We start from the raw sequence: 16,307 nt of genomic DNA, 5'->3' as shown, positions 1-16,307 counted from the left end.
TGTAGAGAGGTTTCACTCTGTGGCTCTTTGGGAGAAGAGTTGGTGTTGCAGCAAACCGAGTCAGGGTTTTAAAAACTGTTCGCCTTTTTCACGAATACTTCATTTTCGTTTTTATTTCGAACATTTGTGCCAAAAAAGATAAGAAAAAAAAGATAACAGAATACATATAACAGAGTGTCCCAACAAGGGACAAATCAAGTCTTTTTTTGCTAAATTTTCGAAAAAAGGAGAGGCCAAAGGTTTACACTTTTTATATTTCCACCTGTTTATTCTATTTTATATGTACAGCCTCTTTAATAATACATACTAACCTACGTAATATAAAACATAATTTTGAGCAATATAGATTATATATTAGATATTGTATTATATTATAATATATAGTGTATACTATAATATAGCATATATATTAGCAATAACCACACTATGATCAGTGTTTAAAAACTTTGTATGCATAAAAGCTATTAAAATAAACAGGTCTTAGTTGTAGTTCTCCTCAGTGTAGCTTTGACATATTCTCTATTCATTGTTCATTGGTCAATGTACAGTATGTAGTTATGAATACCTTAAAACATCTTTTAGTTGCTTCTTTGCTATTTTTAATTGAAGGTCCCTCCTAACAGTACCAGTGATCTATCAGACTGTGAAACATTAACTCCCATTTTACAATTTTTTTATTAGACTATGTATGGCAAGAGCATAATGAAACTATTTAGTTATTACCGCCTGATGTAAATCACTGACGAATACGAATTATATGACAATTTAAAAGTTAACCAAATAACATTTACATAAACCACTATGATGTCTTTGAGATATTAATTTGTTTTGAAATAGTCAAACCCCACTTTTTGTCTTTGTGCATTTTCGCTTAGCTATTGCGTCACCCTCTGGGACCAGCTACACTGAATTTCAACTAAATAACAGCAACAGGGACTTCTGCTGCAGACAACATATTAGCTTATTTCATAATCTATCTTCAAAAATCTTAAACCATCCATTTAATATGTCCTTGTGTCCTCAAAACCTTTGACTGGTGTATGAAGGCGTGTGTGTGTGTGTGTGAGGTGTCTGAAAGGAGCATCATGTAGTCTATAAAACATAGGACCTACAGGAGGTGCTTTGATCTGGTATATAGTGTGACAATGGATTTCGGTCCTGTTTGAGTAACCTGCTGGGTTATTTGAATTGTCGTAATGTCTACTTATCTAATAAAAGGGCAGTAGATTTAAAGATATACTATTGGTCCTCAACCTTGGCAAGTCTTCTACAGGCAATCTGTCTTCTGTAACAAGCATTAACACACGACTAAGGGATAAAAGCACAAGTAAAAACTCGATTGTCAATGGGGATTTTTTTTTGTAAAAGCCATTATTCCCCCTCTTTTTGTTTCTTATTTCTTTATATTTTTTTTCTTTTTTTTGCTGCTGTAGAAGGTCCTCTGAGTTCATCTAAAAATAAACAAGTCAATGACAAAGAGGCATAAGCGAGGTGATCATAAATTAACTTTACAGTGGCAGGGGAATTTCATCACAATAAACCATTAGCCTGGCTGAAAGAAAAAAAAAAACAAGGCCTCCTTTTTTTTTTAACTCGACCTCTGATCAGCAGCAGCCTCAATGACAAAGTTGCATAAATGAGTTACCTGAATTCTTTCCAAAATCACCCAATATTTTTAAACAATATTACGGTATTAGACTCGCCAAAGGAAGTCTTCTGTATGGAGGTTTTCTTGAACAAATAAATACCATACCACCTTTATTTATAAAGCACTTTATAATAACAAAGGTCCACAAAGTGCTGTACATATACAATGGAAAATAACAGTAAAATTAAAATAGACAAGTAAAACACAGACAAGCTAAAATAGACAAATAAGATAGTTAAAAATAAATAAAAATAAAATAAATGTTTTGAAAAATATTGGTCGGAAATGATCGCTATAAAGAAGGGTGAACTGAATTTTGTCGATTTATACAACACAGAGTCATGAAGATGAAACTTAGGTATTTTCTGCTACTGTTCATTACAATAAAACACTATTTCAAGTCTAGCCGGTGAGAAGCATCTCTGCACGTTAAGTCGTCACTGTCAAGTCTCAATGACTTACCTTTCTGACATATACCTTTTTTTTTTTTTGTAAAAAGAGGACAGAACTACAAAAGCTTTTACTTTCACCTTTCATCATGCAATCATCTGCCGTCACAAGAAACTTTAAATCTGTAGCTTAGCCAAAGGAACCTGGCACTAATCCTGCGCCTCAGGGCTTCCGATGAGCAATGTCATGTAAAGACTGAAACTTTGACGGAATTCGTAGCAATGGTGGCTGCCTTTTCTGGTGGTATTCGCAGGCATTCATATGTTGTAAAATGTTACTCATTAGACACTGTGTAGAAGGTGCACTTACAGAGCCTTGGAAAAGTATTAACACCCCTCAAACCTTATGCACATTTTGTCATGTTGCAACTTTGATGCGTTTAATTGGGCTTTTATGTGATGAGTTAACATCAGATAAAATATAATTATTAAGTGGAGGGAGAATACTACATGGTTTTAAGATAATTTACAAATAAAAATCCGAAAGACATGATGTGTGTTTGTTTTAGCCTCCCAGAACAAATACTTTGTTGAATTAACTTTTAAAATCATAGTGTATCGCTGCAAGTCTCTACCAGCTTTGCACATAGTAGCTGAAACTTTTGCCGATTCTAATCTGCAAAACAACTCAGACTTGAGCAAACTGCACGAACAGTGTCAGTGAACATACATTTTCAAGACTTGACACAGACGCCTCATCAAATTTTAGATCTGGACTTTGACCGAGCCTTTCTAACAAATAAACATGTTTTAATCTAAACCATTCCAGCTCTGGTTTTATATTTAGGGTCCCTGTCCTGCTGGAAGGTTAACCGCCACCCCCATTTCAGGCCATTTGCAGCTTGTCACAAATGTTCTGTATCTCCACCCATCTTCCCCACAGCATGATGTCGCCACCACCATCTTTCACCATGGGATGGCGTATTCAGAAGATTGTGAGATTTTAGCTTTACACCACACATGTAGGTCAAAAAGTTACATTTTGGTTTCTCTGACCAGAGCGTCTTCTACCACATTATTGCTCTGTCTCTACATGGGCTGTGGTAAATTGAAAATGAGAATTCTTCTAACTGCGTTTTAACAATGGGTTTCTTCTTGCTGCTCTCCCACAAGTCCAGTGTTTTGGAGCACACGACTAACAGTCCTGTCATCTAATTATCCCACCTGAGCTGTGGTTCTCTGCAGCTTCTCCATGAACATATTTTTAATCTATAGCACAGTGCTCCATAAGATATTAAAAGCCAGGGGTTGTTATTCAACCTAAATCAGCTTTAATCGTCTTCCTAACTATATATCTGACCTGTATAAAATGGTTCTTGAACTTCCTGATGCGGTGTGGACACTATAATACTCTCCCAAACCTCTGATTTATGTTGAGATTCACTTTTACAAGAAGGGACTCTATTTTCTTGCTGCCTTTTGCTTTGTTTGGAAGACAGCTGTTTGCAGCTGTCTGAACACAAATGCTGGCCAAATCTTAGAGATTTTCTTCTTTGTGTCAAAAATTATGTGGCACTCTGGGTTGCTTTTATCACATGAAATCCAATTAAAAATAGAAATTAAAAAAATCGATTACGTATTATGTAATGAAACAAATTGTGTTAAAGAACATGAAGAGATGCTGAATGTATTTTTTCCCCCCTGAAAATGTGTGACTGTTGTGAAAAGACGACTTTTACTTGTGAAGGATTTATTCGTAGCCTTCCTGTACGTTTATCCAAAATGCTTGGAGGTCACATATAACCCATAACTGGGAACTAGGTCCTTGTCAGTGTTAGAAACACTGTCAACCAACAGTATGCTTGAAGGCCTGCTAGTGCCGTGTTCCCCTCAAAGCTTAGTTCTGTCAGCAGACAGATGGGCCGCAAATTACTCCGCAGATTGGGGATTACAGAAAGGAAGACATTCATTTAAACAGATGGAGCATTAGCCCGTAGACTGTGAACATAATGACCTTTATCATTGCTTTGACATGGAAAATCCTCCGTGGGTGACATTTACAGTTTAAACAGTGTGACAATTCACCCCATGGGAAAGATAAAAAAAAGCAAACTGCTATTTATTGTTATCATAATATCTTTGCTTTCAACTTCAACGCTGTTAGCTTAATTCCTATAATTATTTAAAAGCTGGTTCACATCTGCAAAGGCAAGTGCAGTTGCGCAAACAGCTCTCGCCCACACCGTGGAAAGCAAAAATTGTTTTTTTTTTCTGCCTTTACGCCTTTTTATGAGACATCGTCTGGTGGACGAATAAGAGACATCAAAGGAGTGAAAGTTCCTCTGTGTCCTGTGATGATTTCATCTTTTCCCTGTGTTTCACAGCACGCTACAATTTCCACATGGTTCTTGACCTCTAAATGTCACGCAGACTTTCCTCTTTCATTCTTTTATGTTTAAAGTAGTTTATTACAAAAGCACAGTTATGTTCCTATTGCTCAACACGGAGACTAGAAGAGGTAGTTTGTCTGCGTTGAAGAAGGAAATTGCTCAACTCTGCAAAGCGTAGGGAAAATTGAAGACCTGAAAATCTAAAATAGTTTGACGTTTTTCATGTTTTGTAGAGAACAAGTTAAATAGTTTGAAACAAGCAACGTAATACTTAAATATCAAGTTATTCGCCATCATGACTAAGGCTGTCAATGAGTTGATCTGCGCAACTCTGAGTAGTTTCAACATCTGGATGCTGTATACACATCTTCCCATTGCTATCATCATAATTATCTTTTCTTTCCTCACTTCCTTGATTTCCATCCCAATCTCTTCTCCTTCCTTCCTCGCTCAATCGTAAGCCATCCCATCCCGCGTTTTCCTTTTCCCTCTCTCTTTCCATCTCCTCTGCCTCCTGGGCTATCTGTTGACTGTTGAGATAGATGCTGCTTTGCGAGATCATGACGCCAGTGTCTCTGGACGGTAGGTGAGCATCCACGTCCACGTCCACCTCCAAGAAAGCGTTCAAAGGAGACGTCTGGTGGTCTTCTTTCAGATCCTGCTGCTTGTGGCGACTCTGTGCCCTGCTTTGCAGGTGACGGTGTTTCTTCTGTTTCTTTGCAAGCTTGAGATCCAGCGAGGCGTAATTCAGGTCAGACTCTAAAGGCTGGTTTCAGAGAAAACATAGAAAAATTTAGATTTTTTTTTTTTCTCTCGAAACATGCATCTATTTTTGTAGCGCTCGTCAAGTTTATTTTTAGAACGTTTTATTGTCAACTGCATGCACTGGTTTGCAGCTTCATTAACCACAATGTGTGTGAGAGATGCTAGCGTCCTTCCGTTCTGAAACAAGATCTTTCAGCATGGTCTCAACTGATCTGCATGTGCATTTTTACATTAAGTGAAGCATCGGCCAAAGCATGACGCTGCCATCGCCATGCATCATAGCACGGAGGGTATGTTCACGGTGATGTGCACTGTTAGTGTGTCTCCACACATTTCACAAAGTTTAATTTTTGTATCACCTGCACAGTTTTCAACATTTGTATTGGATCTGACAAACTCATACACACGGCCCCCTCCCTACTAGGACCCCTTATAAAGATGTGTAAGAAATCTTAAAATAAAGAAATCTTTATTTACAGTAATAAACGTTTCTCAAACTATAAACATACAATGTAGCTCTTATTATTTTGCAGTTCTTTTTGTTTTTAACTTTTTATTTGATTTTCTGATGACAGTGATGGAGAGGTTTAGCTAAATAGTTGTTTTATTGCCTGACTTATGAAGATCAACACAGAGCTGCCTGACTTGAATAGCGTGTTCTCTTGTTTTTTTAGTTTTTTATTTTGAATTGCTGCTTATAGAAAGTGGCCTGTGTATCATTTCTTATTTATACCATTCCAACATTGTTGTATTATTTCATAGGAATTGCTGAGGTTGCCAGTAATTAAAAAAAAAAACAACAACATAGGAATAAATAAATAAATAAAGAAATACATTTGTATTATTATATACTAAATACACCCAAATTCATAGCTGTACATTTATAAAACGAACTATAAGATTATGCTTCTGCTACAAAATATGTATTTATTACATTGTATTATTAGTGCTAATCAATCTAGAAGGCCCAGTAAATCACAAATTACAGTTTATTAATTTTTAAAAATGTGTTTTATAATGTGCTCCTACAACATAATATCAAGTCTTCATAGGAATATTTGTAAAAATGAACTAATAAAATTTAAGAATAAATCTGTCCCATTGAAAACTATTAATTCAAAGTATAGTATTCAAAGTATTTTTCTTTCTAATATTCCGTTTCCACTGACTGAACTTCTAGACAAAAGTAATCATCAAAAATACGTACTAAAGTAAGCGGAAACAACATTTAATGCCCCCTTTAAATTGTTAGAAAAAGAACTGGTGAATAAAATATTTATCACATCTCAGCAAAATGGCACTGGAGAAGAAACTACAGAGTTATAGAGCCGCCTGTCACCTCGGGGCTCCTCTGAGCCCAAGAAAGTCTGGTGAGGCAAATAAAAGTCAGTCTGTTTATGACATTGCATCTGAAGCTAGAAGCAACGTGTCTGTGGTAGATTAGGTTGAAGTAAATTCAGCTGTCTGCTGATACTGCTCACTTGAATTAACAAAGCCCCGGCAAATGTCTAGCAACATCAGAAATGATCATTATGCACCTAAACGACACAAAGAAGCTGACAGAGCAAAACTCTATTACGTTTCATTTCTGAGTCTTTTCAGTAGCTTTTATTTGATCTCAGTAACTGTGATCACACTATTCTATTTTGACAAAGTTCAACATACAATCAAATGTCTTATAATTCATTTTTAACTGGATTTACCTTCGGACAATCTCTGGTGCGATGCATGGACATCCTCTCGTAGCAAACGTCTGAAGAACCTGCCGTAACAAACATTAATTTACTTGGTTGTCCATATATGGAGTATTACTCTAAAGATAGCTATGAAAGCCTACATTTGTAAACAGTGCTCTGGCTTAGCCTCTCCTTCTGCACATAATTACCTTTTTTTCTTTTTTGCTTTTAAAACAATAGCTTGATGTAATGATATTGTTTTATAGTAACATATATAATCGGAACAGAACAATTGCCATTTTCATGCTTGTCTAAATCTTAGGTAGTCCAATGGGGGGAAAAAATTACAATACAAAGAAATCTAATATTCTCCTTTTTTTTTTTTACTAAACTAATAAATTATCCTAAATTACAAGTGGCGCTTCAAAGAAATCTTTGTCCAACAATGCTGTTTAGGTTTGACCAGTAGTGATATTTTATAGGTTGACTAGATATGATAAAAAAGTACTTTAAATTATAAATAGAAAGTGAAATAGCCCTTTCACCTTCGGCTGACTGGGAATCCATTCTTTAGCCTCCTACCATTTTGCCCAAAAAGACTGTCCATAAAGTAACAACACAACCTATTCACTATAGTACATGCAGCCGAGAAATAGAAAAGTAGTTTGAGGTATGTTTTTTTTTTTCTTCCATTTTTCATTTGAATGCTGGTGCCACCCACATTATGAAATGCAAATTTCACTCAAAAACAGGACAACATTTTACAGCTTATACCAAACCATTATTTTTTTTCCAGCATGAGTCATATATTAGTAAAGACATTCATAGATTTCCCCTTTGCTTTTTGAACAGGTGTGAGACTGAATGTTTGTGCTTACCACGTCTTTCTGTGCTGATGTTGCCGTAGATTGGATTTTCCTGTCGCTCATGATGATTGTGGGGATTTTCCTGGGGCTCTTCATTCCTGACGTCACAAATATATTGCCCTTCGATGTGCGATAGGCTACAGAGAGACATGAAAAGACCAGTTTGACACTTTATTTTTTCACTATGTGATTCATTGATAGATCAATTAGTGGAACAGAAAAGCCACTCTTGTCACCAAATAAATCCTTAAGTACATTTAAGTCAATTTTCAGAATTGATTAGACAAAAACTTACGTTTCTTCTTCCGAATTGTGTGGATAGCAGCACTTATATGGTTCTGTGTAAAAAAACAAAAAACAAACAAGTAAAGCAATTAATGAAATATCTCAAACAGAAAAGACAAAAAAATTTATAAAAGGCAACCTTTAATTTACCTTTGCACAAAGTGTCTCGCTGTCTCAAGCAGCAGATGATATTGAGGCACACGGAGATTAACAAGACCAGGCATACCAGGGCCAGGGATATTGCTAATTCTATTAAACAGCAAGTGTGACATAATCATTCCCACACAAAAAGGAAAAAAAGTGAAGACTTTTGCCACTCTCTCTGCTGAATATAAGACAGTATTTCTTTTGTAAATTAGCATCATCTTCTCTTCACGATATCTTTCTCAATTTCCATTTTAAAAATATACTTTTAAGCTTGTGACAAACACCCAACAGACTGAACAATTACACTTACACGATTTTTAAGACAAGCTACTTAAAGGAACAATGCGGTCCTGGAAGATAAAGAGCTGCATCGGCACACTTTTGTGTGTTTCCTTTTCTTACAGACACAAATAGCAAGGCGACAAATTAGCATTCCTCCTTTAAAAATCATACTTTTATACTGACTTTTTACATATTTTTGTGTAAGTAACTAAATAAAGGACTTTATATTGACACTTCTGTTTTTTTTTAACCTAAAATATTTCCTGTGACCTTTGGTCCTGACACGTTTTCTTTTACACTTCTCAATTTGTGATCTGGCATTTCCAACAATCACATTGAACATCTCCTCTAATTATTAATAAATATTAAAGTGGCTTTCTACTGAAAATCAATGTTCTTACCTTGTGTCATATCTCCAGCTGCCCTAAACTAAGCTGGTTGTCTCTTGGACACAATTTGTCTCAGGCTACAGAGCATCACTGTGTTCCCTCGGTGAGGTGTGCTATACTATTGTCTATTTTTACCCCGCCTCTGCTCCCTCTCTGCTTTCACAGGGCTTTGAAAACTTGCTGCTTTTCAGTTACAAACAGGAAACAATGTAACCTCATTTTGAAGCAGAATGTCTTGGAGGGGTAACATTATGATTGCATCCTATTCAAACTTAACAGGAAGATACACAGTTGATCAAATTGAATCAAAATAAAGATATTGCAAACTGGCTCTGAATAAATACTAAAACAGATAGTTGTTTTAATATTAAAAGCAGCTGTTCATTCAAAATTAAGCTTCGGTAAGTTTGATATCTTATGATGGTTGCCTTTTCCGGTTGGCAAAGCGAGCAGCAGATCAGCACTAATCTAGATTTCTTTTCAACACAATATAATATCACTTTATTACCGTGTACAGCAGTGCAGTATATGTGCAGTATGTGTATATCTAGACTTTAGATCTTGCATGCACAATAGCTTGTGGTTTTGCTAGTGTGGTCGGAAAATCTGAAAAAAAAAGCCTCCGTCGTAATTTTTCTCTCTCACTAAAACTAAATAACAGTGTGTATGTGTGAATGTACAGGAGGTTGTGTAAGTCTAGATGTATCAATGTTTAGGTAAGGTGGTTGGGGGAGGGAGGGTCTTTATGTAGAGTGCATTTAATTTGGTTTGGAAAACACAAAAGGCAGTTTGACAATGTTTGAATTAAATGACCAAAATGAATTGTAATAATACATTAAAAACAATCTGCGGTGAACATATTTGTTAGCCCTTAAGTTCATTGTGGTTTGTGGTTTCAGCCTTGCTTTGTCAACATACGTGTCACTCTGTGGTAGCTGTGGACAACAGTGGTCTTTCATATTGGCCTCCTTGTCTATCGGCTCAAAAGATGCTGCATCAGAGAAGTTCACTGGGCTTTTTTTTTTTTTTTGGCTGGAAATTCTAATTCACTGGTTCTAAAGCAAGCCACCAGAAATGTAAAGTCACAATTGTCATTGAAGAACACGGAGTAGAAATGCAAAGGATACATACTTCCTGAGCAGCAAAAGAAACATCTGAAATTCATTATGAATTTACCATCTTGTGGGAAATTTAAAGACTAGTTTATTAGCTATACAAATGTGCACAGAATAGTAATCTTGCTTTTAGTAAAGAAAATTAACTCACGCACAGAAGTAAACACTAATCCTTGGATATCTGTAGGGAATCCAGAGATTTACAAATACATCAGTTATTGACTAAAATGTTTTGAGCAACATTTTCAAATAATTTATGGCGAATATATAACATCAACAATAAATAGTGATGAATGAGGAAATCAAGGGTGAAAATGATAAAGTAATTGTGCAAGTTAAGTAAAAGCACATATATTGTCCAAATTAAAATAACATGTATAAGCAGACGTGGCGACATCTAGTGGCAGTATGGCAGAACTTTCTTAATGATGGTTTGCTTCATTTATCAATTGATTGTAAATAATGCCTTACAGAGCCTTTCCATCTGCAATGCCTCGCAATAAAGCGGCAGCTTGCCGTGAAGGAAGACCAACCATTTTTAATTAAATAAACCAATCTACAAAAACTTGAACAGCCTCATATCAGAACATTTACTCACATCAGTCAACTCTGCAGTCACACCTGAGCCTCGGCAGGTTTAGCGTCCGCGTCAGTGAACACCAACAATCATAAGATAAGATAAGAGATAAGATAAGATAGTCTTTATTGATCTCACAATGGAGAAATTCACTCGTCACATCGGCTCATACAAGAAGGTGCAGAGTAGGGAAGGTGCATTCAGTTATATACAGTGAATCTTCATATATACAATGGATCAAAAGAATACCAAAAAATACAAAAAAGGAAATAGGAATGGGCATATGATGTCTCATTTACATTCTTAGTGGTCTATATATATATATATATATATATATATATATATATATATATATATATATATATATATATATATATATATATAAAACATATCTATATACTTAAATATATACATATATCTATGCACCTACATACATACGTACCTACGCGTATATATGTGCATATACATTGTATACATTTGTACATACATACATACATGTGTGCTGACTTATGTTCAGGTGTTGATAGCAGCAGGTTCAGGTGTTGATACTGGATTCCCAGCGACATTCCAGTCTTTTCCTTCTGGGAAACGTAATTTTTGTGCTTTTTTTCCCCCACTGGATCTTGGACCATTCTTCATTGTTTCGCTGATAGCCATTAGCCACTAGCCGCTTCCTTGTTTTAAATATGCACAAGTGCAGTACATATTTCTGTTAAAATCACAAATAAACATGAAAGGCTTTATTTACTAACAAACTGAGCAAAAACAAAGCATAAAACACCAAAAATACCAACTAATAAGCCAGCAGGACGCAATAAAAACTGGCCATAAAAGCTTTGTGTGCAACCAGAGTGAGCTACTGACGTATACATTTAAAAAAAAAAGTCAAATAACATGGGTATGCACCTTTAAAAGTAAACCATTCTAAACTTTCCCTGGTAATTTATCTGCCATACTTGTGTCTATGTGTCATTTCGGTTGACTTTGGGGCGCCTGGTTGAAAGAAGTTGCTTCAGGGTAAAGCTGGTTTGTGGCAGCTGGTCTGTGAATCCCGGCTGCGAACTCCGGTTGAACACTGGTCCAATGAACGGCGCTCTGCCTGTTGAGTGTGGGGAACTCTGCACAGACGTCCTTGCATGGCTGTGTCCTTAGGCTTCAAGTGAGGGCTTGCACAGGTTGTTGCGGGCGACTTAGCTTGGCCTAACCACAGGAGACTGCTCCCCACCATCTCGACTCAGCTGTACTGCAACAGCTGAGAAAGGTTACAGTCTTTTTCCATGGCAGTTGGCTGTTTAAGTTCAGATGCTGGAAAAGGGCAGGGTTGTCGATTCTGCCTGCATATGTGGCGGGTCACTGAACTCCATTTGGGTCCTCTACAGGGGAAGATGAGAGGCTTCCCTATGCGGCTTTTAGCAGCAGATGAAAAGAAACCAATTGCAGCATGGCCAGGGGCTTTACACAGTGGGCCTCCTGCTGTGAGAATAGTCATCTCACGTCTTTTCCTTATGGCTGATTTTACCTGTGGTTGTCAAGTATGTCTCATAGACTCAGATTCTGCCATCCTACCTGTTGCCGCTGCTGTGAGCAGCCAGCACTCAGCATTGCCAGGCCCCAGCTTGCTTCTGCAGAGGTTTTCTGTTTGCACCAGGGTTTTGGGAATAAACCTTTTTAAGCACAACATCGTGTCTGGCTTGAACATCAGATTCTCTGCCTGTTAGTTTCTGACAGTGAGGACATCACCCGGTAGTGGAAGGAACACTTTGAAGATGTTCATTGATAGGATTTTAAGGGATAGTCCTTGAGAGGAAGCTGTCTTGTTTGGGAACCTCAGAGTCCCTTCTTTGGTTTTTGCAGATGATGTGGTTGTTTTGGCTTCTTAGGGCAGGATCTCCAGTGTGCACTGGAGAGGTTTGCTGCTTAATGTGACGTCAGCTCCTCTAAGTCTAAGAGTCTAAGAGACCATGGTCCTTCACTGAAAAAAGGTGGCTTCCCTCCTTTGGGTCTTGGCACATTTATCATTCAACACGATGCATGTATCATTCATTGTTATGTCCAATGACCACTTGGGGCTCTCCTACTTGAAGTGTTTCTTTCTATTCATCTCCTGTTTGTTTGCAGGCCTGCTGTCACACCTTGATACACAACTGAAGTCAATTCCTCCTCATCAATGGAGCACATAAAACCTTCCCTTAGGCTTCAGTGGTTTTGTTGACAAGGAGGCAAATTTTGTTATTGTTAGATTAAGGAATGATCATCTGGAAGAATATTTAATGTTAGCTTGAGTTAGGCTTTCTATTACTTGACTTAATTCAGTAAATCACAGATGGAGACAGAATATGAAAACCATGTTTGAACACACACTTGGCTATATGCGTAATGGTTAACAGGCCAGCTTGTGCCTAAGGCCTATAATCAATATTATCATAACTTTATATTAAAAGAACTGAAACATTATGTCTTGGGTACTTGATTGAGAACACAGGTCATGTTTTCCAACCACTGGGGATTGCAACTCTGCCTTGCTGAGAATATTTCTCAGCAAAGAGTTTCTGGCTGATTGTTTAACTTTTCTTTAGAGGAGCAGTGGGACTTTTGAGCTGGCCATTGAACAGTGGAGCAGATCTGTACCCTTTTTGTGGGGGTCAAGGTGGTTTGAATGCCCAAAACATGTGTGTTTTCTAGATCTGACAAAGACTTATTAAGGTGTGCCGTGAGGCATTTTCAGTTGAGTGCTATGCAGCTATGGGTTGGCTGCAATGTTTTTGTTCAAGATTACCAGATCTTTGTACAGCGAAAAGTTTAGCTGTGTCTGCCTTCTCAGCACAATGTCAAACTTTTTCCAAGTTTTATTTAGAATATGCCAGGGTCTCTTTGTTTCAAATTCCTTGTTTATAAATGAGTGTAGGATGGAATACAATACAGATACAGATTTGCCACCGGTCACATAGTACAAGATGGTTAATCATGGTGGTGCGGTCGCCTGATCAGGATGCCTTCTCCCCCGCTCACAAAAAAAAAGTTTTCAGAGCGAGTTAACTGGGAGGAGGCACCAAGGCTTATGCAGAACCTACCTGAAGTACTACACGTTCGTTCATCACGGTAGAGATTAACCTTGCCTGCAAATTGAATTCTCGTGTATTTGTGCTTTCACAAACACATGAGAATCCATCTTGTACTGCTCTGGCCTCAATCGTTTGTGGCCGAACCAAAGACGATTCTGGCCAACCATGTTGCAGTATTGTGGTTTAGGGCTACTGTGACGAAAGCAAGAGCTCCTGAGCCCACAACCTAACCAAAAATTAACATAGCAGAGCAGGAGGATGCACACATAGCTGCTGCTATCACATTCGTTCTGTAAGTTTTCATCTCTTTTCTTCTTTGATAGAAGAACAGCAAGAAGTGCCTTGTGTAGCTTACCATGTTGTGGTTTCTCATAGTGCCAGCTGCTTATGTTTTAATTTTATACCGTGATTAGCTAAAATCAACCTTTAGTAGGCGGGCACTAGGTGTCGCTTCATCCAATCAGCTCAGATAATTGTGCTGAATATCCCTCCTTTCCAAAAACAGATTAAATGGGATCAGTCCCAGATTGAAAATGTGCAGAACGGAGAGTGCTACACATTATCAATCTGGCTTGCCAGGTTAGGTGGAGATAATTATCTGGGCAACCCTCAAGGGCCTGTTATCTCAGCAACAAACCTGTCTGAACAATGGAAGACGATCGATGGATATTTCTCATTTTTTTAAGTTACCTTCTTATAACAGTGCTTGCAGCTTTACATCCTTTAAATCTCTTTCATCTCTGTCCAGTAATTGAAAAAAAGCAGGCTACAGCATAATAAATGAGATGTCTGCTATCATCTCCAGTTCAGTTTATTAAGACAATCAGTCTCTTTGGCTCAGTGTTAGATTGTTAATCCAGCCCAGAGGATCTGATGAAATTGAGTATGCCACAAAGAGGCATGTAGCAGGAAAAAAACAGGAGGGTTCACCTGTTCTTAAGCTGGTGGCATTCAGCACAGATATGATAATATCTTTATGCAGACATTTTTCTCCTGTGTTGACTGTCAGCTCGTTGGCTCCCGCATGTGCTTCTGTCACCTACCTGAGCTCCAAGGATTCATTCTCTGACATGAGCTTATCATCTTTGTTCAAAATAAAAATTAAGGCAAACACAAAACCTCTTGGCCATAAATCACTGAATTTGAATATATATGCTTTATAATTTTACATTTAATGTAACTATAAGTAAAATGAAAGGTACAAAAATGTCACAAGTTAACTGGTTGAATGAGATTTCTGTCTTTTGTCTGGTCTTTGTACATTTGCCTGTTTCAATTATTGGTCCATATATCGCATAGGAATTTACTGTACTGTAACATTGTCCTAATTGGAGCTCAACAACTCACATGCACTGCCAAATATATTGATCTGATCTGGGGAGAAAATGTGAGGTATATTAATTAGATGAAATTTAATGTTTGTTACTGGTCTCAAAACCGGTGACCGTTTTGATGTGTTTATAACGTTCTTTATGTTTTCATGATGCCTTGTTGTTGAAATGTGCTATACAAACAAGCTTGACTTATATTCAAATTAATAAAAATACAAAAACAAATTAAAATACAAATGCTGCAAGACTACACAAATCTTCTGTCTCGATAAACCCAACCCATATAGAAACACAGTGTAACACTGTCTTTATTACATGTTCCCCAGTGTTAGGCTGATGAGAACAACAAAAAAAAGCTTTCACTGGCAAATAAAGATGAAATGAAAAATTCACATTGTGCACAATCTTAAAGGTGCCATGACATCACTGTATAAACCATTTCCTGTAGTTGATGCATATGTTAATTACCCAAATAATTTTATTAAAAAGATAATGTCAGCTTGTGGTAGTGTCAAGTCAAATGTCCTTTCTCTGTAAAAGGGTTGTGTACGGTACTGATATGCGACTCTACATAGTTGACTTCGCTGTGATTGGCTGGAATCATATTCGGATAACCGGTCAAACGCGTCCCCACAGAACTTTCCCCTCTATTCAGACCTCTCTCCTCTTCCCGCAGCACATAGTCTAGTATTATGGTTTTGTGGCTAGTGGACGTGTTTGTGTTGCAGGATGTCGGACAGGTGAGGCCAAGCTGAGCAAAGGCTTTAACCTGGCGGTGCGATTCAACACAGTGGGACCGAAATAAATAGCAGCAGTACTACTGGAATACAGGAACGTTATGCAGCTGGGAGCCAGCTCACCACTGCGGCGGAGAGCTGGCTCTCCCATGCCGTGACAGGGAAATCATGCAAATAGCAGCGGTTTAGATCATCAGTCAACCTGATTTTTCTGTTTAAAACACACCTTCCTTACATTTGACATTATTTAGAAATAAAAGAAACTTACCGGTAATCACAATGTTGTGGTTACCACCTTTCATGTTGGTACAGACATTTTTCCTTTTTTCAATCCATTTGTTTGTATATTACGACAAAGCTGACTGCCCCTGAGCAGGTCCTTTGGCATTTACTTTTAACATTTACATGGCGTAATCAGTGCACAACAGATCATGTTATACCCCCAAAAACTCAGAAAAAAGAAATTTGTTGTCATAGCCCCTTTAAGCATTTTCAGTAAAAAAAGAAACTCACTTACCTTTGACTTTTAACTTTGTTTCACAGGTAAATTAACCCGAAACAAATGTTGAAACCTCACAGCTATAGGTCCCATTTGTTCACCAAAGAGAGGTGTAGATATGAACCAATTTTACTTAGACAGCCAATTAT

General features: G+C 37.4%; 1 protein-coding gene across 1 annotated transcript; it reads right to left on the bottom strand.

The window, feature by feature from the left end:
- Nucleotides 1-2,622: 2,622 nt before the first annotated feature.
- On the bottom strand, nucleotides 2,623-9,890 carry LOC105915789. Its single transcript, XM_012850017.3, has 6 exons — nucleotides 8,850-9,890; nucleotides 8,170-8,268; nucleotides 8,030-8,072; nucleotides 7,747-7,871; nucleotides 6,896-6,954; nucleotides 2,623-5,193 (listed from the first exon to the last, which is right to left on the bottom strand). Exons 1-6 carry the CDS (start codon nucleotides 8,857-8,859, stop codon nucleotides 4,711-4,713), a joined length of 819 nt encoding a protein of 272 aa, XP_012705471.2. The 5' UTR covers nucleotides 8,860-9,890; the 3' UTR covers nucleotides 2,623-4,710.
- Between the last annotated feature and the right edge of the window lie 6,417 nt (nucleotides 9,891-16,307).

This window comes from Fundulus heteroclitus, chromosome 11 (genome assembly GCF_011125445.2).
Source record: "Fundulus heteroclitus isolate FHET01 chromosome 11, MU-UCD_Fhet_4.1, whole genome shotgun sequence".
In the NCBI taxonomy this organism is placed as follows: domain Eukaryota; kingdom Metazoa; phylum Chordata; class Actinopteri; order Cyprinodontiformes; family Fundulidae; genus Fundulus; species Fundulus heteroclitus.
The sequence above is the reverse complement of the archived record's forward strand: the minus strand, read 5'-3'. Positions and strand labels throughout refer to the sequence as shown.